Source organism: Miscanthus floridulus, chromosome 7 (genome assembly GCF_019320115.1).
Source record: "Miscanthus floridulus cultivar M001 chromosome 7, ASM1932011v1, whole genome shotgun sequence".
Classification (NCBI taxonomy): domain Eukaryota; kingdom Viridiplantae; phylum Streptophyta; class Magnoliopsida; order Poales; family Poaceae; genus Miscanthus; species Miscanthus floridulus.
This window is the reverse complement of record NC_089586.1, coordinates 122671494-122683506: the sequence shown is the minus strand read 5'-3', so window position 1 is coordinate 122683506 and position 12013 is coordinate 122671494. Positions and strand designations below refer to the sequence as shown.

The 12013-nt window shown below is 47.4% G+C and overlaps 1 protein-coding gene across 1 annotated transcript; it reads right to left on the bottom strand.

Annotated features, from left to right (window-relative positions):
- Positions 1 to 9868: 9868 nt before the first annotated feature.
- Positions 9869 to 11225, bottom strand: LOC136466172 (uncharacterized). The gene is made up of 4 exons (XM_066464616.1): positions 11046 to 11225; positions 10734 to 10848; positions 10531 to 10655; positions 9869 to 9892 (listed from the first exon to the last, which is right to left on the bottom strand). The coding sequence occupies exons 1-4, from the start codon at positions 11223 to 11225 to the stop codon at positions 9869 to 9871; spliced, it is 444 nt and encodes a 147-aa protein (XP_066320713.1).
- Between the last annotated feature and the right edge of the window lie 788 nt (positions 11226 to 12013).

Sequence of the window (12013 nt, the reverse complement as noted above, 5' to 3'; positions counted from 1 at the left end):
ATCAGTATTAGGCACTGTAGCACTTTCGTTTATATTTAATAATTATTGTCCAATTATGGCCTAACTAGACTCAAAAGATTCGTCTCGTAATTTATAATCAAACTATGTAATTAATTATTTTTTTATCTACATTTAATACTCCATGCATGTGTCCAAAAATTTGATGTGATGGGGAGAGAGTGAAAAAACTTGCAATCTAAACCAGACCTGAATCGCTCCGGTGGTCCATTGAGGTGATCTGATGAATTTCGTACTTTCGGTGGGACGTGTATTCTCCGTACACTAAGGAGTGATTTTTTTTGGAAGCCCACGAAGGACATGTTCGTTTTTTTTATAATCCATATTTTTCAGTTTTTTTTCAGCTGGAATATTGTTTTGATTTGTTTTTTTAACGAAACGAACGGAGCCAAAGGAGTGAATTGACACCGCATTATTTTCCTGGAATAGAGCATCACCTCAATCATCTATGACGTTCCGTAATGAAGATATTTTACTTTTTAGCATGCTGCATGCATTATAAGTGTATTTTTTATAAGTTTGTTTTTCATGATTATGTTACGTACAGTACTACATACTTCTGCACATGGCCTTGCGGGTTGTACCCTCTTCAGCTCTCCTGTCCAAAAGTTAGTCGGCGATCGGCGTGTAGCGTGTTCGCAAATAAAGGTTCAGAAAAGAGTGAGGTCTGCACTATGGACAGGAGACCAACTGGTAGATTTAAGCATGCCGCTCCGACAAACAACTAAACCAGCCACTTGGATGATCTGCTTTCATCCCCAGCTGTCCTTTATTGAAGTCTTTCCATGTGGGAGACAGCCTTAGTTCTCAAAATTTTGTAAAATTTTTTAAGATTCCCCGTCACATCGAATCTTTGGATGCATGCATGAAGCATTAAATATAAATAAAAAATAAAACTAATTACACAGTTTAGACGAAATTCACGAGACGAATCTTTTAAGCCTAATTAGACTATGATTGAACACTAATTGCCAAATAACAACGAAAGTGTTACAGTACCATTTTCCAAAAAAATTCGCCAACTAAACAAGGCCTTAACCTAAAAGCTTGAAATCTGCATTGTTCTACGCATCCCCTTGACCCTTTGGCATAGTCACGTCAAGTAGTCCTGGCGATTGCGAATCTGTTGATTGGGTGTTAATTAGAAGGTCTAAACGTAATCTAATCATGGTCCAACAAAAACTAATAGATGCTAATTGACGAGTAAAACCCATTAGAAAAAAGAACATTTTAATTAATCTATATTTAGCCTATAATTCAATGATGGACTAAACTTTAGTCCCGTGATCTAAACAATAGCTTAGCGTGAGATTCAGGGATGAGTGTTAATTAATTTCTATGAAAAATGTAACTTTTCTGCATACGCAGGGAGTAGGTTTGGACTAAGTATTTTTTTTAAAAAAAATTGACTAAGTTTATAGAAAATAATATTGGCATCTATGTCTCCAAACATGTTTACTATGAAAAAATGTTCCATAATTAATCTAGCAATATTTATTAAAATCATAAATATTAGTATTTTTTATCAAACTTATTGATTGATATGATTGAACTCTTTCTTGATGGCGGGTGTCGTTGAGATCTGTACTGTCCCTGGGGTGGTATTGATTGTTGGTGTTTGTTTCTTTTCTCCCTGAGATCTGTAGGATTAAAAGTAGGAATCGGGGTCACAACGAGTGTGGTCTTCATTCCCATCCCTCACATGTGCAGTGACAAAAGTTAAATGCATTACTTGAAGAAAAGAACTGTGATGTTCATGTGCTCACATGGGTGCTGATCTTAATGCCTTTGCCTAAACTCTGTCGGTTGGACCATTTAATTAGGTACTCTGGGTCTTCAACTCTTCATGCTCGTTAACTTGTGAGAGTCCCTTAATAGATTATTCTCTCCGGAGCCATGGTTTAGGTGTCATTTGCTTGAGATGATTCTGGGCTTCTAGTTGAAGAGTTTGCAATTTCTTGCAAGTAGGACCTTCTCCTTGTAAGTGCATTGGGTGCAGAATCCTAGAGGAACTCACAGAATCGCATTTTCAGATCACGGTGACAACATATGTTGGCAGTTCTCCCATTGCATTGGTGCCTCGTAGTTTAGGGTTTAGAAAAATAAGATATACTACTTTTATAAATCTTTGCGGCATCTTTTTATTATCCTGGACATTATTGTGCCACACAATGATAATGCCCTGACTCCTACTGTATTTGTTTTGGTGATGGGGAAATGGGAACTAGTGCTTGATTTGAGAAGTTTCTCATGGCCCATCTGATTATTGTATTTGCCATGTTTTTCTTGCTTGTGTGTCCATGCTCTAAATACAAGTTGACACCTAAAGGAAGATAAGAGAGTGGAACATTAAAGATGGATGTCTCAATCTTCTGATCTATATTTTCGATCAACTGTGTTTATAAATAATAAATGACAAAAAAATTTAGACAAAAAAAACTGATTGTCAATTTACAGTCACTGTCAGTCATCTGTAAATGACTTAATTTTTTGCAAGAATTTCGTGGTTGTTCAAAAACTGGTAGTTTGAGAAAATGAATTTGGTGCTGTTTTCCCCCCATAGTGATCGACACCACTTTAGAACGCTGCATAACTGAACCTTAAGAAGCTCTAAGTTAAAACTATAAAGTCCTCCGCTTGTTGCCAAAAAAAATATATATATCCTGACATTTGTGGGGCACGTAGTTCTCTTGCTCAGCATAAGGATCATGCTTCCTGTAGTCTATTTTCAGAAATATGTTTTGTGGCAGATACCAGTACACATTTAAGAACAGCAATGTTGATCACTTAGTTTTGCTGCTGCGCAATTTGCCATTGGAAGGCTCAAGCTGTTTTTCTTTTCTTGCAATTGCCATGTGTTCTTTCTTTTTTCTTTTAACGGAGAAGGCAGAAATTATCATTCAACAAGTTACCACGTGTTCCTATGTGAGGTAGAATCCTGAAAGCCCATTGGTGTTTAAAAACTGGGTCCTATTTCCAACAGGGCCGCTGTTGTGATTTTATTACAAATTGTACCAGCATTACAAGGGAACAAGAACTCTTTGACTGGTCCGTTGTCACTTGTGTTGTGGCACAAGACCAGTGACCTGTGCTATCATTGCCTGGTCATAGAGAGGTGGAACCAACCAAAATGGGGAGGATTCCTGGGGATCATCACATGGTCCTTTTCCGAGAGGTCGATGTCGCCAGCTCACCCAGGCTTATAACAAACCGGTCAAGGCATCAGTCAAATGATTTGTCACCAACCTCCTCTCCCCCTGTTTGCTCTCAGTCTCAGCTCATTGCCTGATTCCACTACTGGGCGTCCTTAAGCTACCACTTCTTTTTCACAAATTCTGCTTGTGTTCATTTTAATATAGCATAGGTTGTGATCTCTAGCAGATTTCTGAATCATATAGTAGGAGTATATAATAAAGTTTACTCCCTTTTGACATTTATTTAGGGCTGTCAAACTTTCCGGATTCTTTGCTTGGTTCTTGTACTCTGCTTGCTTTGATAGCAGGTTACCCTGAGACCTGAGTCGCTTTCTCCCTCAACAGCATATTTGTTCGCTTCTAATGACGGTCGCTTTCTGGGCTCATCTCATCTGGTGTGCTCTTCGTCTGAGTCTCAGGTTCCCAGCAGTAGCTAGGAGAGCACAGCAGCTGGTCCCTAATCCACGCCCACGCCAAGAATTAGAAAGCTACCACCGGCCTACACCTCTGGCTGGCTGCACCGTCGGCGGTTGGACCTGTACGGCCTCTCTTGTTCCTTGGTATTCGGTTCATGAACCAAGCCTTGTCCTGCACGATCTCGTACAGTCACCCGGCATGATTCTGTGTCCATGGTGGTGGTGGTGGTGGATCACCATGTGTTAATGAGGAAAGGGACTGTGCTGGCTAACGCCTTGGAACCATGCTAATTAATCTCCCTTCCCTACAATTACGGATTGAAGCTTGTACTCCACCTCTGGGAATGCTGAATGCAGGGAAGGCTACCTTCTTGGTTTTATATAGACCCGCTAAATTATTAGTGGATGATATGGTCCACAATTATTGCATGTTCTATAAGGATTAATAATCTTATAGTACTAGTGGTAGTAGTGGCAAACGAAATCTAGACACGACGATGATAACGATTTCGACATCATCGGCCCTAAACATTATGAACCGTACTGCTACTGAATAATCATCATCCTATTCACTTGGCTTATAAATCGTACTTTTCAGTCAATGAACAGTATTTTTCTCTCATAACAAATCAACCAACAGTACTTTCAGCCATGGCTTATCAGCCAAGCGAACAGGGCACGGCCCGTTCGGCTTGCTGAAACTTGGTTAAAATTAATTGAAAAACACTGTTCCGACTGAATCATTGTGAGAGAAAAATATTGTTCCAGCTAAAAAAAAATCGAACAAACCGATTTTAAGGTAAGCCGAAGGGCGCTGTTGTCCTAAAATTCAGCGAGCTGGCCCGTAGAGACATTGTGGTACACAAGCGACGAGGGTCCTCCAAAAAATTCAGTACGATTGGCTGGTCAGACCAATAGTCAGTTTTTACTTTGTCAATAGTTCGTTTATGTACAATATATTGGTGATGAGTCTCTGATCACTTGAATGCTACTGTTTCACTCAAATGAGTTTATTACTCAAGGATTTGAAATGTTGTCTTTCGACAACTCTCCTACCTGATTTGTTTTAAAAAATAAGGATATAGAAATATTGAAGAAATGTTGTGACAGAGAAAAAGATACTCTGAGTGAAATGTTATTAGTAGACACTACGTTGTTTTTTACCATTACCCTTTACTAGAATTTACGTTAAATAATACTCCCTCTGCCTCTTGTTGTAGATACTTAAGCTTTAAATAAGGTTTGGTCAAACTTCTCAAACTCTCTGTCAATATCCGTTAAATTAAAAAAAATCTTATATGTAAATTTTTATATTAAGTATGATTATATTGTTCAACAATCATTACATGTTCAATAATGATAATCATATAGTATTAGTAGCAAACAAAGTGTAGACACGAAGATAATATTGATTTCGACGTTGGTCCTCAACGTTATGAATCGTGCTGGATACTGATTATTCACGTTGTCATAAAAGTTTGGCGAGTTGGGCTTGTAGACGGTGACGTACTACAGATGAGGGTTCTCCTGGTTTCTGTATGGTTTGCTGGTCAGACCTTATATCGAATCAGCTGTTATTTGTCATTGTTTGTTTATACATACGGTGTCTTTGGTTCCTGCCTATCTCCTGACCACATAGGAGTTGGGCGTTTTTCTGGCGGTATTGTCTAGCGCAGGGACGTTCGGCGCTAGGATGCGTCCGGACGCTCCGGCACCCGCGTACAGAACTGTGCCAGCATGCGTGCGCACGTCTTCATCCACGCCCTATCTCCTCCACACCCTCATCCCGCCATCGCGCTGCCATCTCAGACACGCTCCTCTCTGCAAGCCCCCCACCGTAGCCCCTGCAGCGCCGCACTCGTATCGCGTTGCCCGAGCGACAAGAGGGGAAGGGCACATGGCGCCTCTGATTCGGAAGGACCCGGCCACGGCGTCATATGGATGCCCTGCTGGCTCCAGGAGAGACGATGCAACAGAAGGTGGGGAGGAGAGATGCAACGCCTGATCTACTTTTGAAATATCCAAATACAACAGTTACAACATACGTCTAAAGGCAGTTGAAACACTTTAAACATGCTTATAAAACACTTGAAAAACACACATGAAACACACTTGAAAACCATTGCAACTATACGCAACATCCAGATAAACAAATTTGCAACATGCGTCCAAAAAACACAGATGAAACATACCATTGAAACATCTGAAACACTCGAAACATACTTTTGCAACATGCCTCTGAAACAATTGCAACATGTGTAACATCCCCCGCAACTTTTGCAACATCCATATGAAATAAATGCAACATATCTTTGAAACGTATGAAACAACTAAAACATACAATTACAACATAGGAGGAGAGAGAAAGAGCCTGGCATGGGGAACGCCATGGCCGCTGGATCTGCGGGTATTAGGGGCTCCCGACGAGGGAGGACGCTGGTGGGGGGGGGGGAGGGGCGCCGCCGGGATGGGGGAAGAGGACGTCGGGTGGTAGGGGAAGGAGCCACCGGGGTGGGAAGAGGAGGATATCGGGGTGGGTGAAGGAGCCACCGGTGTGGGGGAAGGAGCCACTGGGGTGGGGGAGGAGGATGCCGCGGTGGAGGAGGAGGATTGAAGGACGGGGTGGGTGAGGGTGTCGCCGGCGGCGCACGCGATGGAGAGGAGCAGGCTGCTGGCCATGGAGGGAGCGAGTGACGCACAGGATGGAGAGGAGTGGGCACACGCGATGGAGACGAGCGGGGTCGGCTGAAAGGAAGAGAATTGTGTGGTTCATTTTTTAGATGGGCTGAAAGGTCTTAATGGCTAGAAGGGGTGAATAGCCTATTAAAAATTCTACAACAACACTTAAACCAAGTGGTTAGACAAATAATTGGCAAAGCGAATGTTGCACTAGCCTACTAAAAATACAACCTCCTATCCACAATTTTAGTTGTTGAAAGGTCCTAATGGATAGAGGGGGTGAATGGCCTATAAAAATATCCAGAACAACACTTAAGACAACTGGTTAGATAATTAAACAACAAAGTAAGTTTTGCGCTAGCCTACTAAAAATGCAAGCCTCCTATCCATAATTCTAGTTACTGTGATCTCTATTTCACACACAAGAGGCTATGTCACTACCACTAAGTTAGTGAGGTCTCAAAGACTAACTAAAGAGCCTCACTAACCACTAGACAAGACACAAGCTAGCTCTCAAAACTAATTACACTAAAGAGCTTAGCTACACTAGGAATGTAAATACAAGAGTGAGGTAGTGAGGATATACCGTCGTGGTAAGAGACAATCAATCAATCACAATGAATCCCAATGAAATCCTCGGGGACAATGATGACACAAGATTTTTCACCAAGGTTCACTTGCTTGCCGGCAAGCTAGTTCCTGTCGTGGCGATTCACTCACTTGGAGGTTTACGCGCTTATAGGCATCACATGCCTAATCCGCAATCACGTGCCGCACAACCAACATAAGATGAGAATCACACGAGCCACGAGCAATCCACTAGAGTACTTTTTGGCTCTCTATCAAAAAAAGGTCAAGAACCCCTCACAATCACCATGATCGGAGCCAAAGACAATCATCTCCCTCCGCTTGATGATCCTCGCTGCACCAAGCCGTCAAGGTGGCAGCAACCACCACGATAAACAAGCGAATCTCACAGTGAAACACAATCATCAAGCGCCTTTAGATGCAATCACTCAAGCAATGCACTTATATTCACTTCTAATCTCACAAAGATGATGAATCAATGATGAAGATGAGTGGGAGAGCTTTGGCTCAGCTCACTAGGTTGCTATATCTATGAAAATGGTCAAGAGAGTGAGTAAGAGCTGGCCATGAGACTTAAATAGAAGCTCCCACAAAATAGAGCCGTTGGGCTCAAGTGGTCAGCGCGGTTGTGGTAGTCGAGAGGCAGGAAGAAGGGCATGCTCTACCCATCCAACGACCTATTTACTTCATCAACGAAGTGCTCTCCAAGACTAAGACACGCTACCCTCATATCCAGAAACTGATCTACGCCGTAGTCTTGGCTCGACGCAAGCTGCGTCACTACTTCGAGTCCCACCCTGTGACCGTGGTGTCATCTTTCCCCCTAGGAGAGATAATCCATAACCGGGAGGCCTCGGGTAGGATAGCCAAGTGGGCCGTCAAACTCATGGGGGAAGCCGTGTCTTTTGCGCCTCGGAAAGCAATCAAATCTCAGGTCTTGGCCGATTTCGTGGCTGAGTGAACTGACACCCAACTGCCACCTGCTCAAGTCCAGGCAGAATGCTGGACCATGTACTTCGATGGGTCCCTGATGAAGACCAGGGCAGGCACGGGCCTGCTCTTCATCTCACCCCTCATAGTACACATGCACTACATGATTTAGCTCCACTTTGCCGCCTCCACCAACACAGCTGAGTATGAAGCCCTCGTCAACGGCTTGCAGATCGCCATCGAGGTTGGAGCACGGCGCCTCGACGCATGAGGCGATTCGCAGCTCGTTGCCGATCAAGTGATGAAGGAGTCAAACTGCCATGACCCTAAAATGGAGGCATACTGCAAGCTAGTACGTCGCCTTGAAGACAAGTTCGACGGTCTCAAACTCAACCACATTGTGTGAAAATTCAATGAGGCCACGGACGAACTGGCAAAGATGGCATTGGCATGGGCCCCGGTCCCCCCGAATGTCTTCGCTAGAGACCTCCACAAGCCTTCCATCAACTATGCCTCGGCAGCGGAAGAAGGCCCACCGGTCGATCCCATCATAGGGCTCGAGGCCCCCTCTGCCATCGAGACCCCTTCGGCCGAGCCCGAGGTCATGGAAGTCAGCGCAGAGCCTCCCGAGGCCAACCAGGGCACGGACTGGTGAGTCCCGTTCTTTGATTGCCTCGTCCGAGGAGAGCTTCCCGTAGACAGGACTGAAGCCCGATGGCTTGCTCACCAAGCCAAGACTTACGTCCTAAGCAACGGTGAGTTGTACAGGTGAAGCCCATCTAGTGTCCTCCAACGATGCATCACCACCGAGGCAGGTCGAGCCCTACTTTGGGACTTGCACGCGGGAGCCTGCGAGCACCATGCAGCGCCTCGGACGCTCGTTGGAAATGCTTTTTGCCAAGGGTTCTACTAGCCAACGACTGTTGCTGATGCCACCAAGCTCGTATGCTCCTGCGAGGGATGCCAGTACTACACACGATAGACGCATCTCTCGGCCCAAGCCCTTCAAACCATCCCCATCACATGGCCATTCGTTGTGTGGGGGCTTGACATGGTTGGGCCTCTACAGAAGGCCCTCGGGGTTCCGAATACCATCATCACTAACAATGGGACGCAATTCACCGGCCGCAAGTTCCTAACGTTCTGCGACGATCACCACATCCGTGTGGCCTAGTCGACCGTAGGACACCCTAGGACAAACGGCCAAGTAGAACATGCCAATGGCATGATCCTACAAGGCCTCAAGCCAAGAATATACAACCGGTTGAAGAAGTTTGGCAAGAAATGGCTTGCCGAACTCCCATCAGTCATCTGGAGCCTGAGGAACATTCCGAGCCGAGCCACGGGGTTCACACTATTCTTCCTGGTCTACGAAGTCAAGGCTATCCTCCCCACTGACTTGGAGTACGGTTCCCCGAGGCTATAGGCCTACAACGAGCAAAGTAACCACACCGCTCGTGAAGACGCCCTCGACCAACTAGAGGAAGCCCAAGACGTTGCGCTGCTACATTCGGCCAAGTACCAGCAAGCCCTACGACGCTATCAAGCCCGACACATTCAAAGCCGTGACCTGAAAGTGGGTGACCTGGTACTGAGGCTAAGGCAGAGCAACAAGGGCTGCCACAAGCTGACCCCACCATGGGAAGGACCGTACATCATCGCCCAAGTGCTAAAGCCTAGGACCTACAAGCTAGCCAACGAGAAGGGCAAAATCCTCACCAACGCTTGGAACATAGAACAACTATGTCGCTTTTACCCTTAAATTTCCAAGCATTGTATACATTGTTTCTCGAAATACAATTAAGAAGCGTTCTTTAGTTGTTCTAATTTTTCAAGAAACCCCCCGAGCCCATCAAGGGCCTCAGCGATATGATAACTCCATTAGGGAGACTTGGCTCCGCCTTTGTAGAGGTGCCCACTACGGGGCTCGAACAAGACACGGCTCTGCCTCTGTAGAACCGAGCCTCCCTCGGGGGCTAGAAGGGGGGGACTCCCCCCCTAAGTCCCACGCACTATTTTTTAGTTGTTTTTTCGAAAAAAAATCTACGCCAAACTCTCTAGCACGCTCTGACAAAACAATTATAAAAGACCTAAGGACCAAAAGTCTGTCTCAGGGCCAAAAGGTCGGCTGAGTCATGAGACGGCCTACGCCTCCGGGCTATGGCACTCCCTCACCACCTTTTTGCCCTAGGGACAGCTTAGGCTCCGAGAAAGTTTTTTGCAAGTGATATGTTCAGAAACAAGACAGAGGGCAGAGGCTCGGAAATACAATAAAAACGATTAAGAAGCGTAGACGCACGAGTACTTTAAAAAGGCCTCGATGGCCACTAGCGTTATGATATGGTAACATAATCCCTAATCTACTTACATGGCCTCTTGGGCCTAGGTCAAGGCTTAGGGTCTCCAGCATCGGCAGACGGTGTGGGAGGGACCACCTCCTCTTTGAACAGCTTGGCCAGCACCATGCCGGGGCCCTCAGCCACCTCCATCAGCTTTGCTACCTCCTCATCGGCCTCCTCGTCATCCTCAGGCAGGACGTAGCCATCACTGATGGCCTCGAGGTCGACGCCAGCGTAGTGCGAGGAGACAATGGCCAGGGCACGCTTGACACCCGTGTGCAGCGCCCCCCGGGGTCGCTCATGCACTTGGCCGCTCAACGTGACCAAGCGGCTCCTAAGGGAGCTGCCCGACTGGGCCCCCTCAACCTCCAGGGCCTCGCACACGGTACGGGCGACACTCTGCAGCGCGTTGTGCTCTTTGATCTCGGCCTCGAGCACCGCCTGCACTACGACAGAGGCCTCGGCTGCCCGGGTGACCTCCTTCTCCAACTCTGCGCCAAAACAAACAGAATGGGGTTAAGCATAAGGGAAAAACGAGCCAAATAGGGGCGGAGGCCTATGTGACTCACCCTTAGCTTTCTCTTCCCAGCACTGGGCCTCGACCCAAGAGGCCTCGGCTTTCTCCTTCCAGCCCTGGACCTCGACCCGAGAAGCCTCGGCCGCCTTAGAAGCCTCCTTCTCTAGCTGTGCATCACACTAGGGAGTTAGGGGTCGAACATAAGAAAAACAAATAAAACAAGGGGAATATGACTCACCCTCGACCTTTCCCTTCTAGGCCACAGCCTCAGTCCGGGAGGCCTCGGCCACCTTGAGGGCCTCTACCAGGGCGCCTTTTGTTAGCAGGTGTGCACCCTGCTCCGCCCTAGCTGCCCAGCAAGGACCTTAGCAGAGGCCGTCGCTTCTTTAGCCCGAGACCTAAAGGTGTCCTGATCGCTGGCCACCTGGGTCAGCTCCTCCTCTAGCTCCTTGACCCGTGCCACCAAAGGGGCGACCTGCTCCTGAGCTATGGCCGCCTCGGCCTTCATATCGACACAGCAAAGGTGGAGGTCCTCCACCTCCATGTCGATAGAAGCTCGTTGGCGTCGGCAAGCAAGCCCTTCTACCGCTGGAGCTGGTCCTAGATGTCCCTCTCTCATCGGAGGAACAATGACTTCTTGAGGGACCGGGTCTCGAGCTCCTAGATAGGCAAAACAAGGGTCATTCACTGTGAGAAAACTCAGAAAGGACGACACCACATGAGAAAAGAAGGCGTGAACCTAGGCGACCCTTGGCAGATCATCAGCCACGATGGACAGCGCTGTCCGCAGTGACCGCTCCACCAGCTGGCGGTATTACTCAAAGGTGTCCCAGCGCCCCCCCTTGGCCACGTCCTTGAGGGCGAACAGAGGCTCCCCCTCAGGGTTGTCCCGGCTTTGCCACAAGACACGCGGGTGATCCCACCCGCGGGGCTTAGGTCATACCCGCACGAGGGCCGAGCTTTCCTCGCCAGAGGTTGGAGCCAGCTGCTCCATAGTGCCGGCCGCCTCGGCATCGACCCCTCCTTCGCCCAGGAAGTATCATCGGAGGAGATCGAATGGACCTCCACTTCCCGGGCGCTCTCCTACAATGGCAGCGGGCCTTGGACCGGCGACGGTATTGAGGCTTGCCCCGCCTCCGCCTCCACTTCCTAGGCCACCGGCTTCGCTGCGCTCACGTTGGCTCCCACCACCCCGGCCTTGGTGGTCTCGGGGGCTTCGGTCCCCGCCACTTCGGCCTTGGTGGTCCTAGGCGCCCCGGCCTCCATCGCCTCGGCCTTGGAAGTTCAGGGGGCCTCTGTCTCACCCTCGGTGGCCTCGGCAACTGAGGGCGC

Excerpts from the sequence above, each read along its gene's own strand:
- LOC136466172 (XM_066464616.1), bottom strand. The coding sequence starts at position 11,225 with ATGGAGGTGGAGGACCTCCACCTTTGCTGTGTCGATATGAAGGCCGAG. Across the intron at positions 10,656-10,733 it reads CTGGGAAGAGAAAGCTAAGG|AGTTGGAGAAGGAGGTCACC; the intron begins GTGAGTCACATA and ends GTTTTGGCGCAG. Across the intron at positions 9,893-10,530 it reads CCGTGTGCGAGGCCCTGGAG|AGCGTGCTAGAGAGTTTGGC; the intron begins GTTGAGGGGGCC and ends TTGTTTTGTCAG.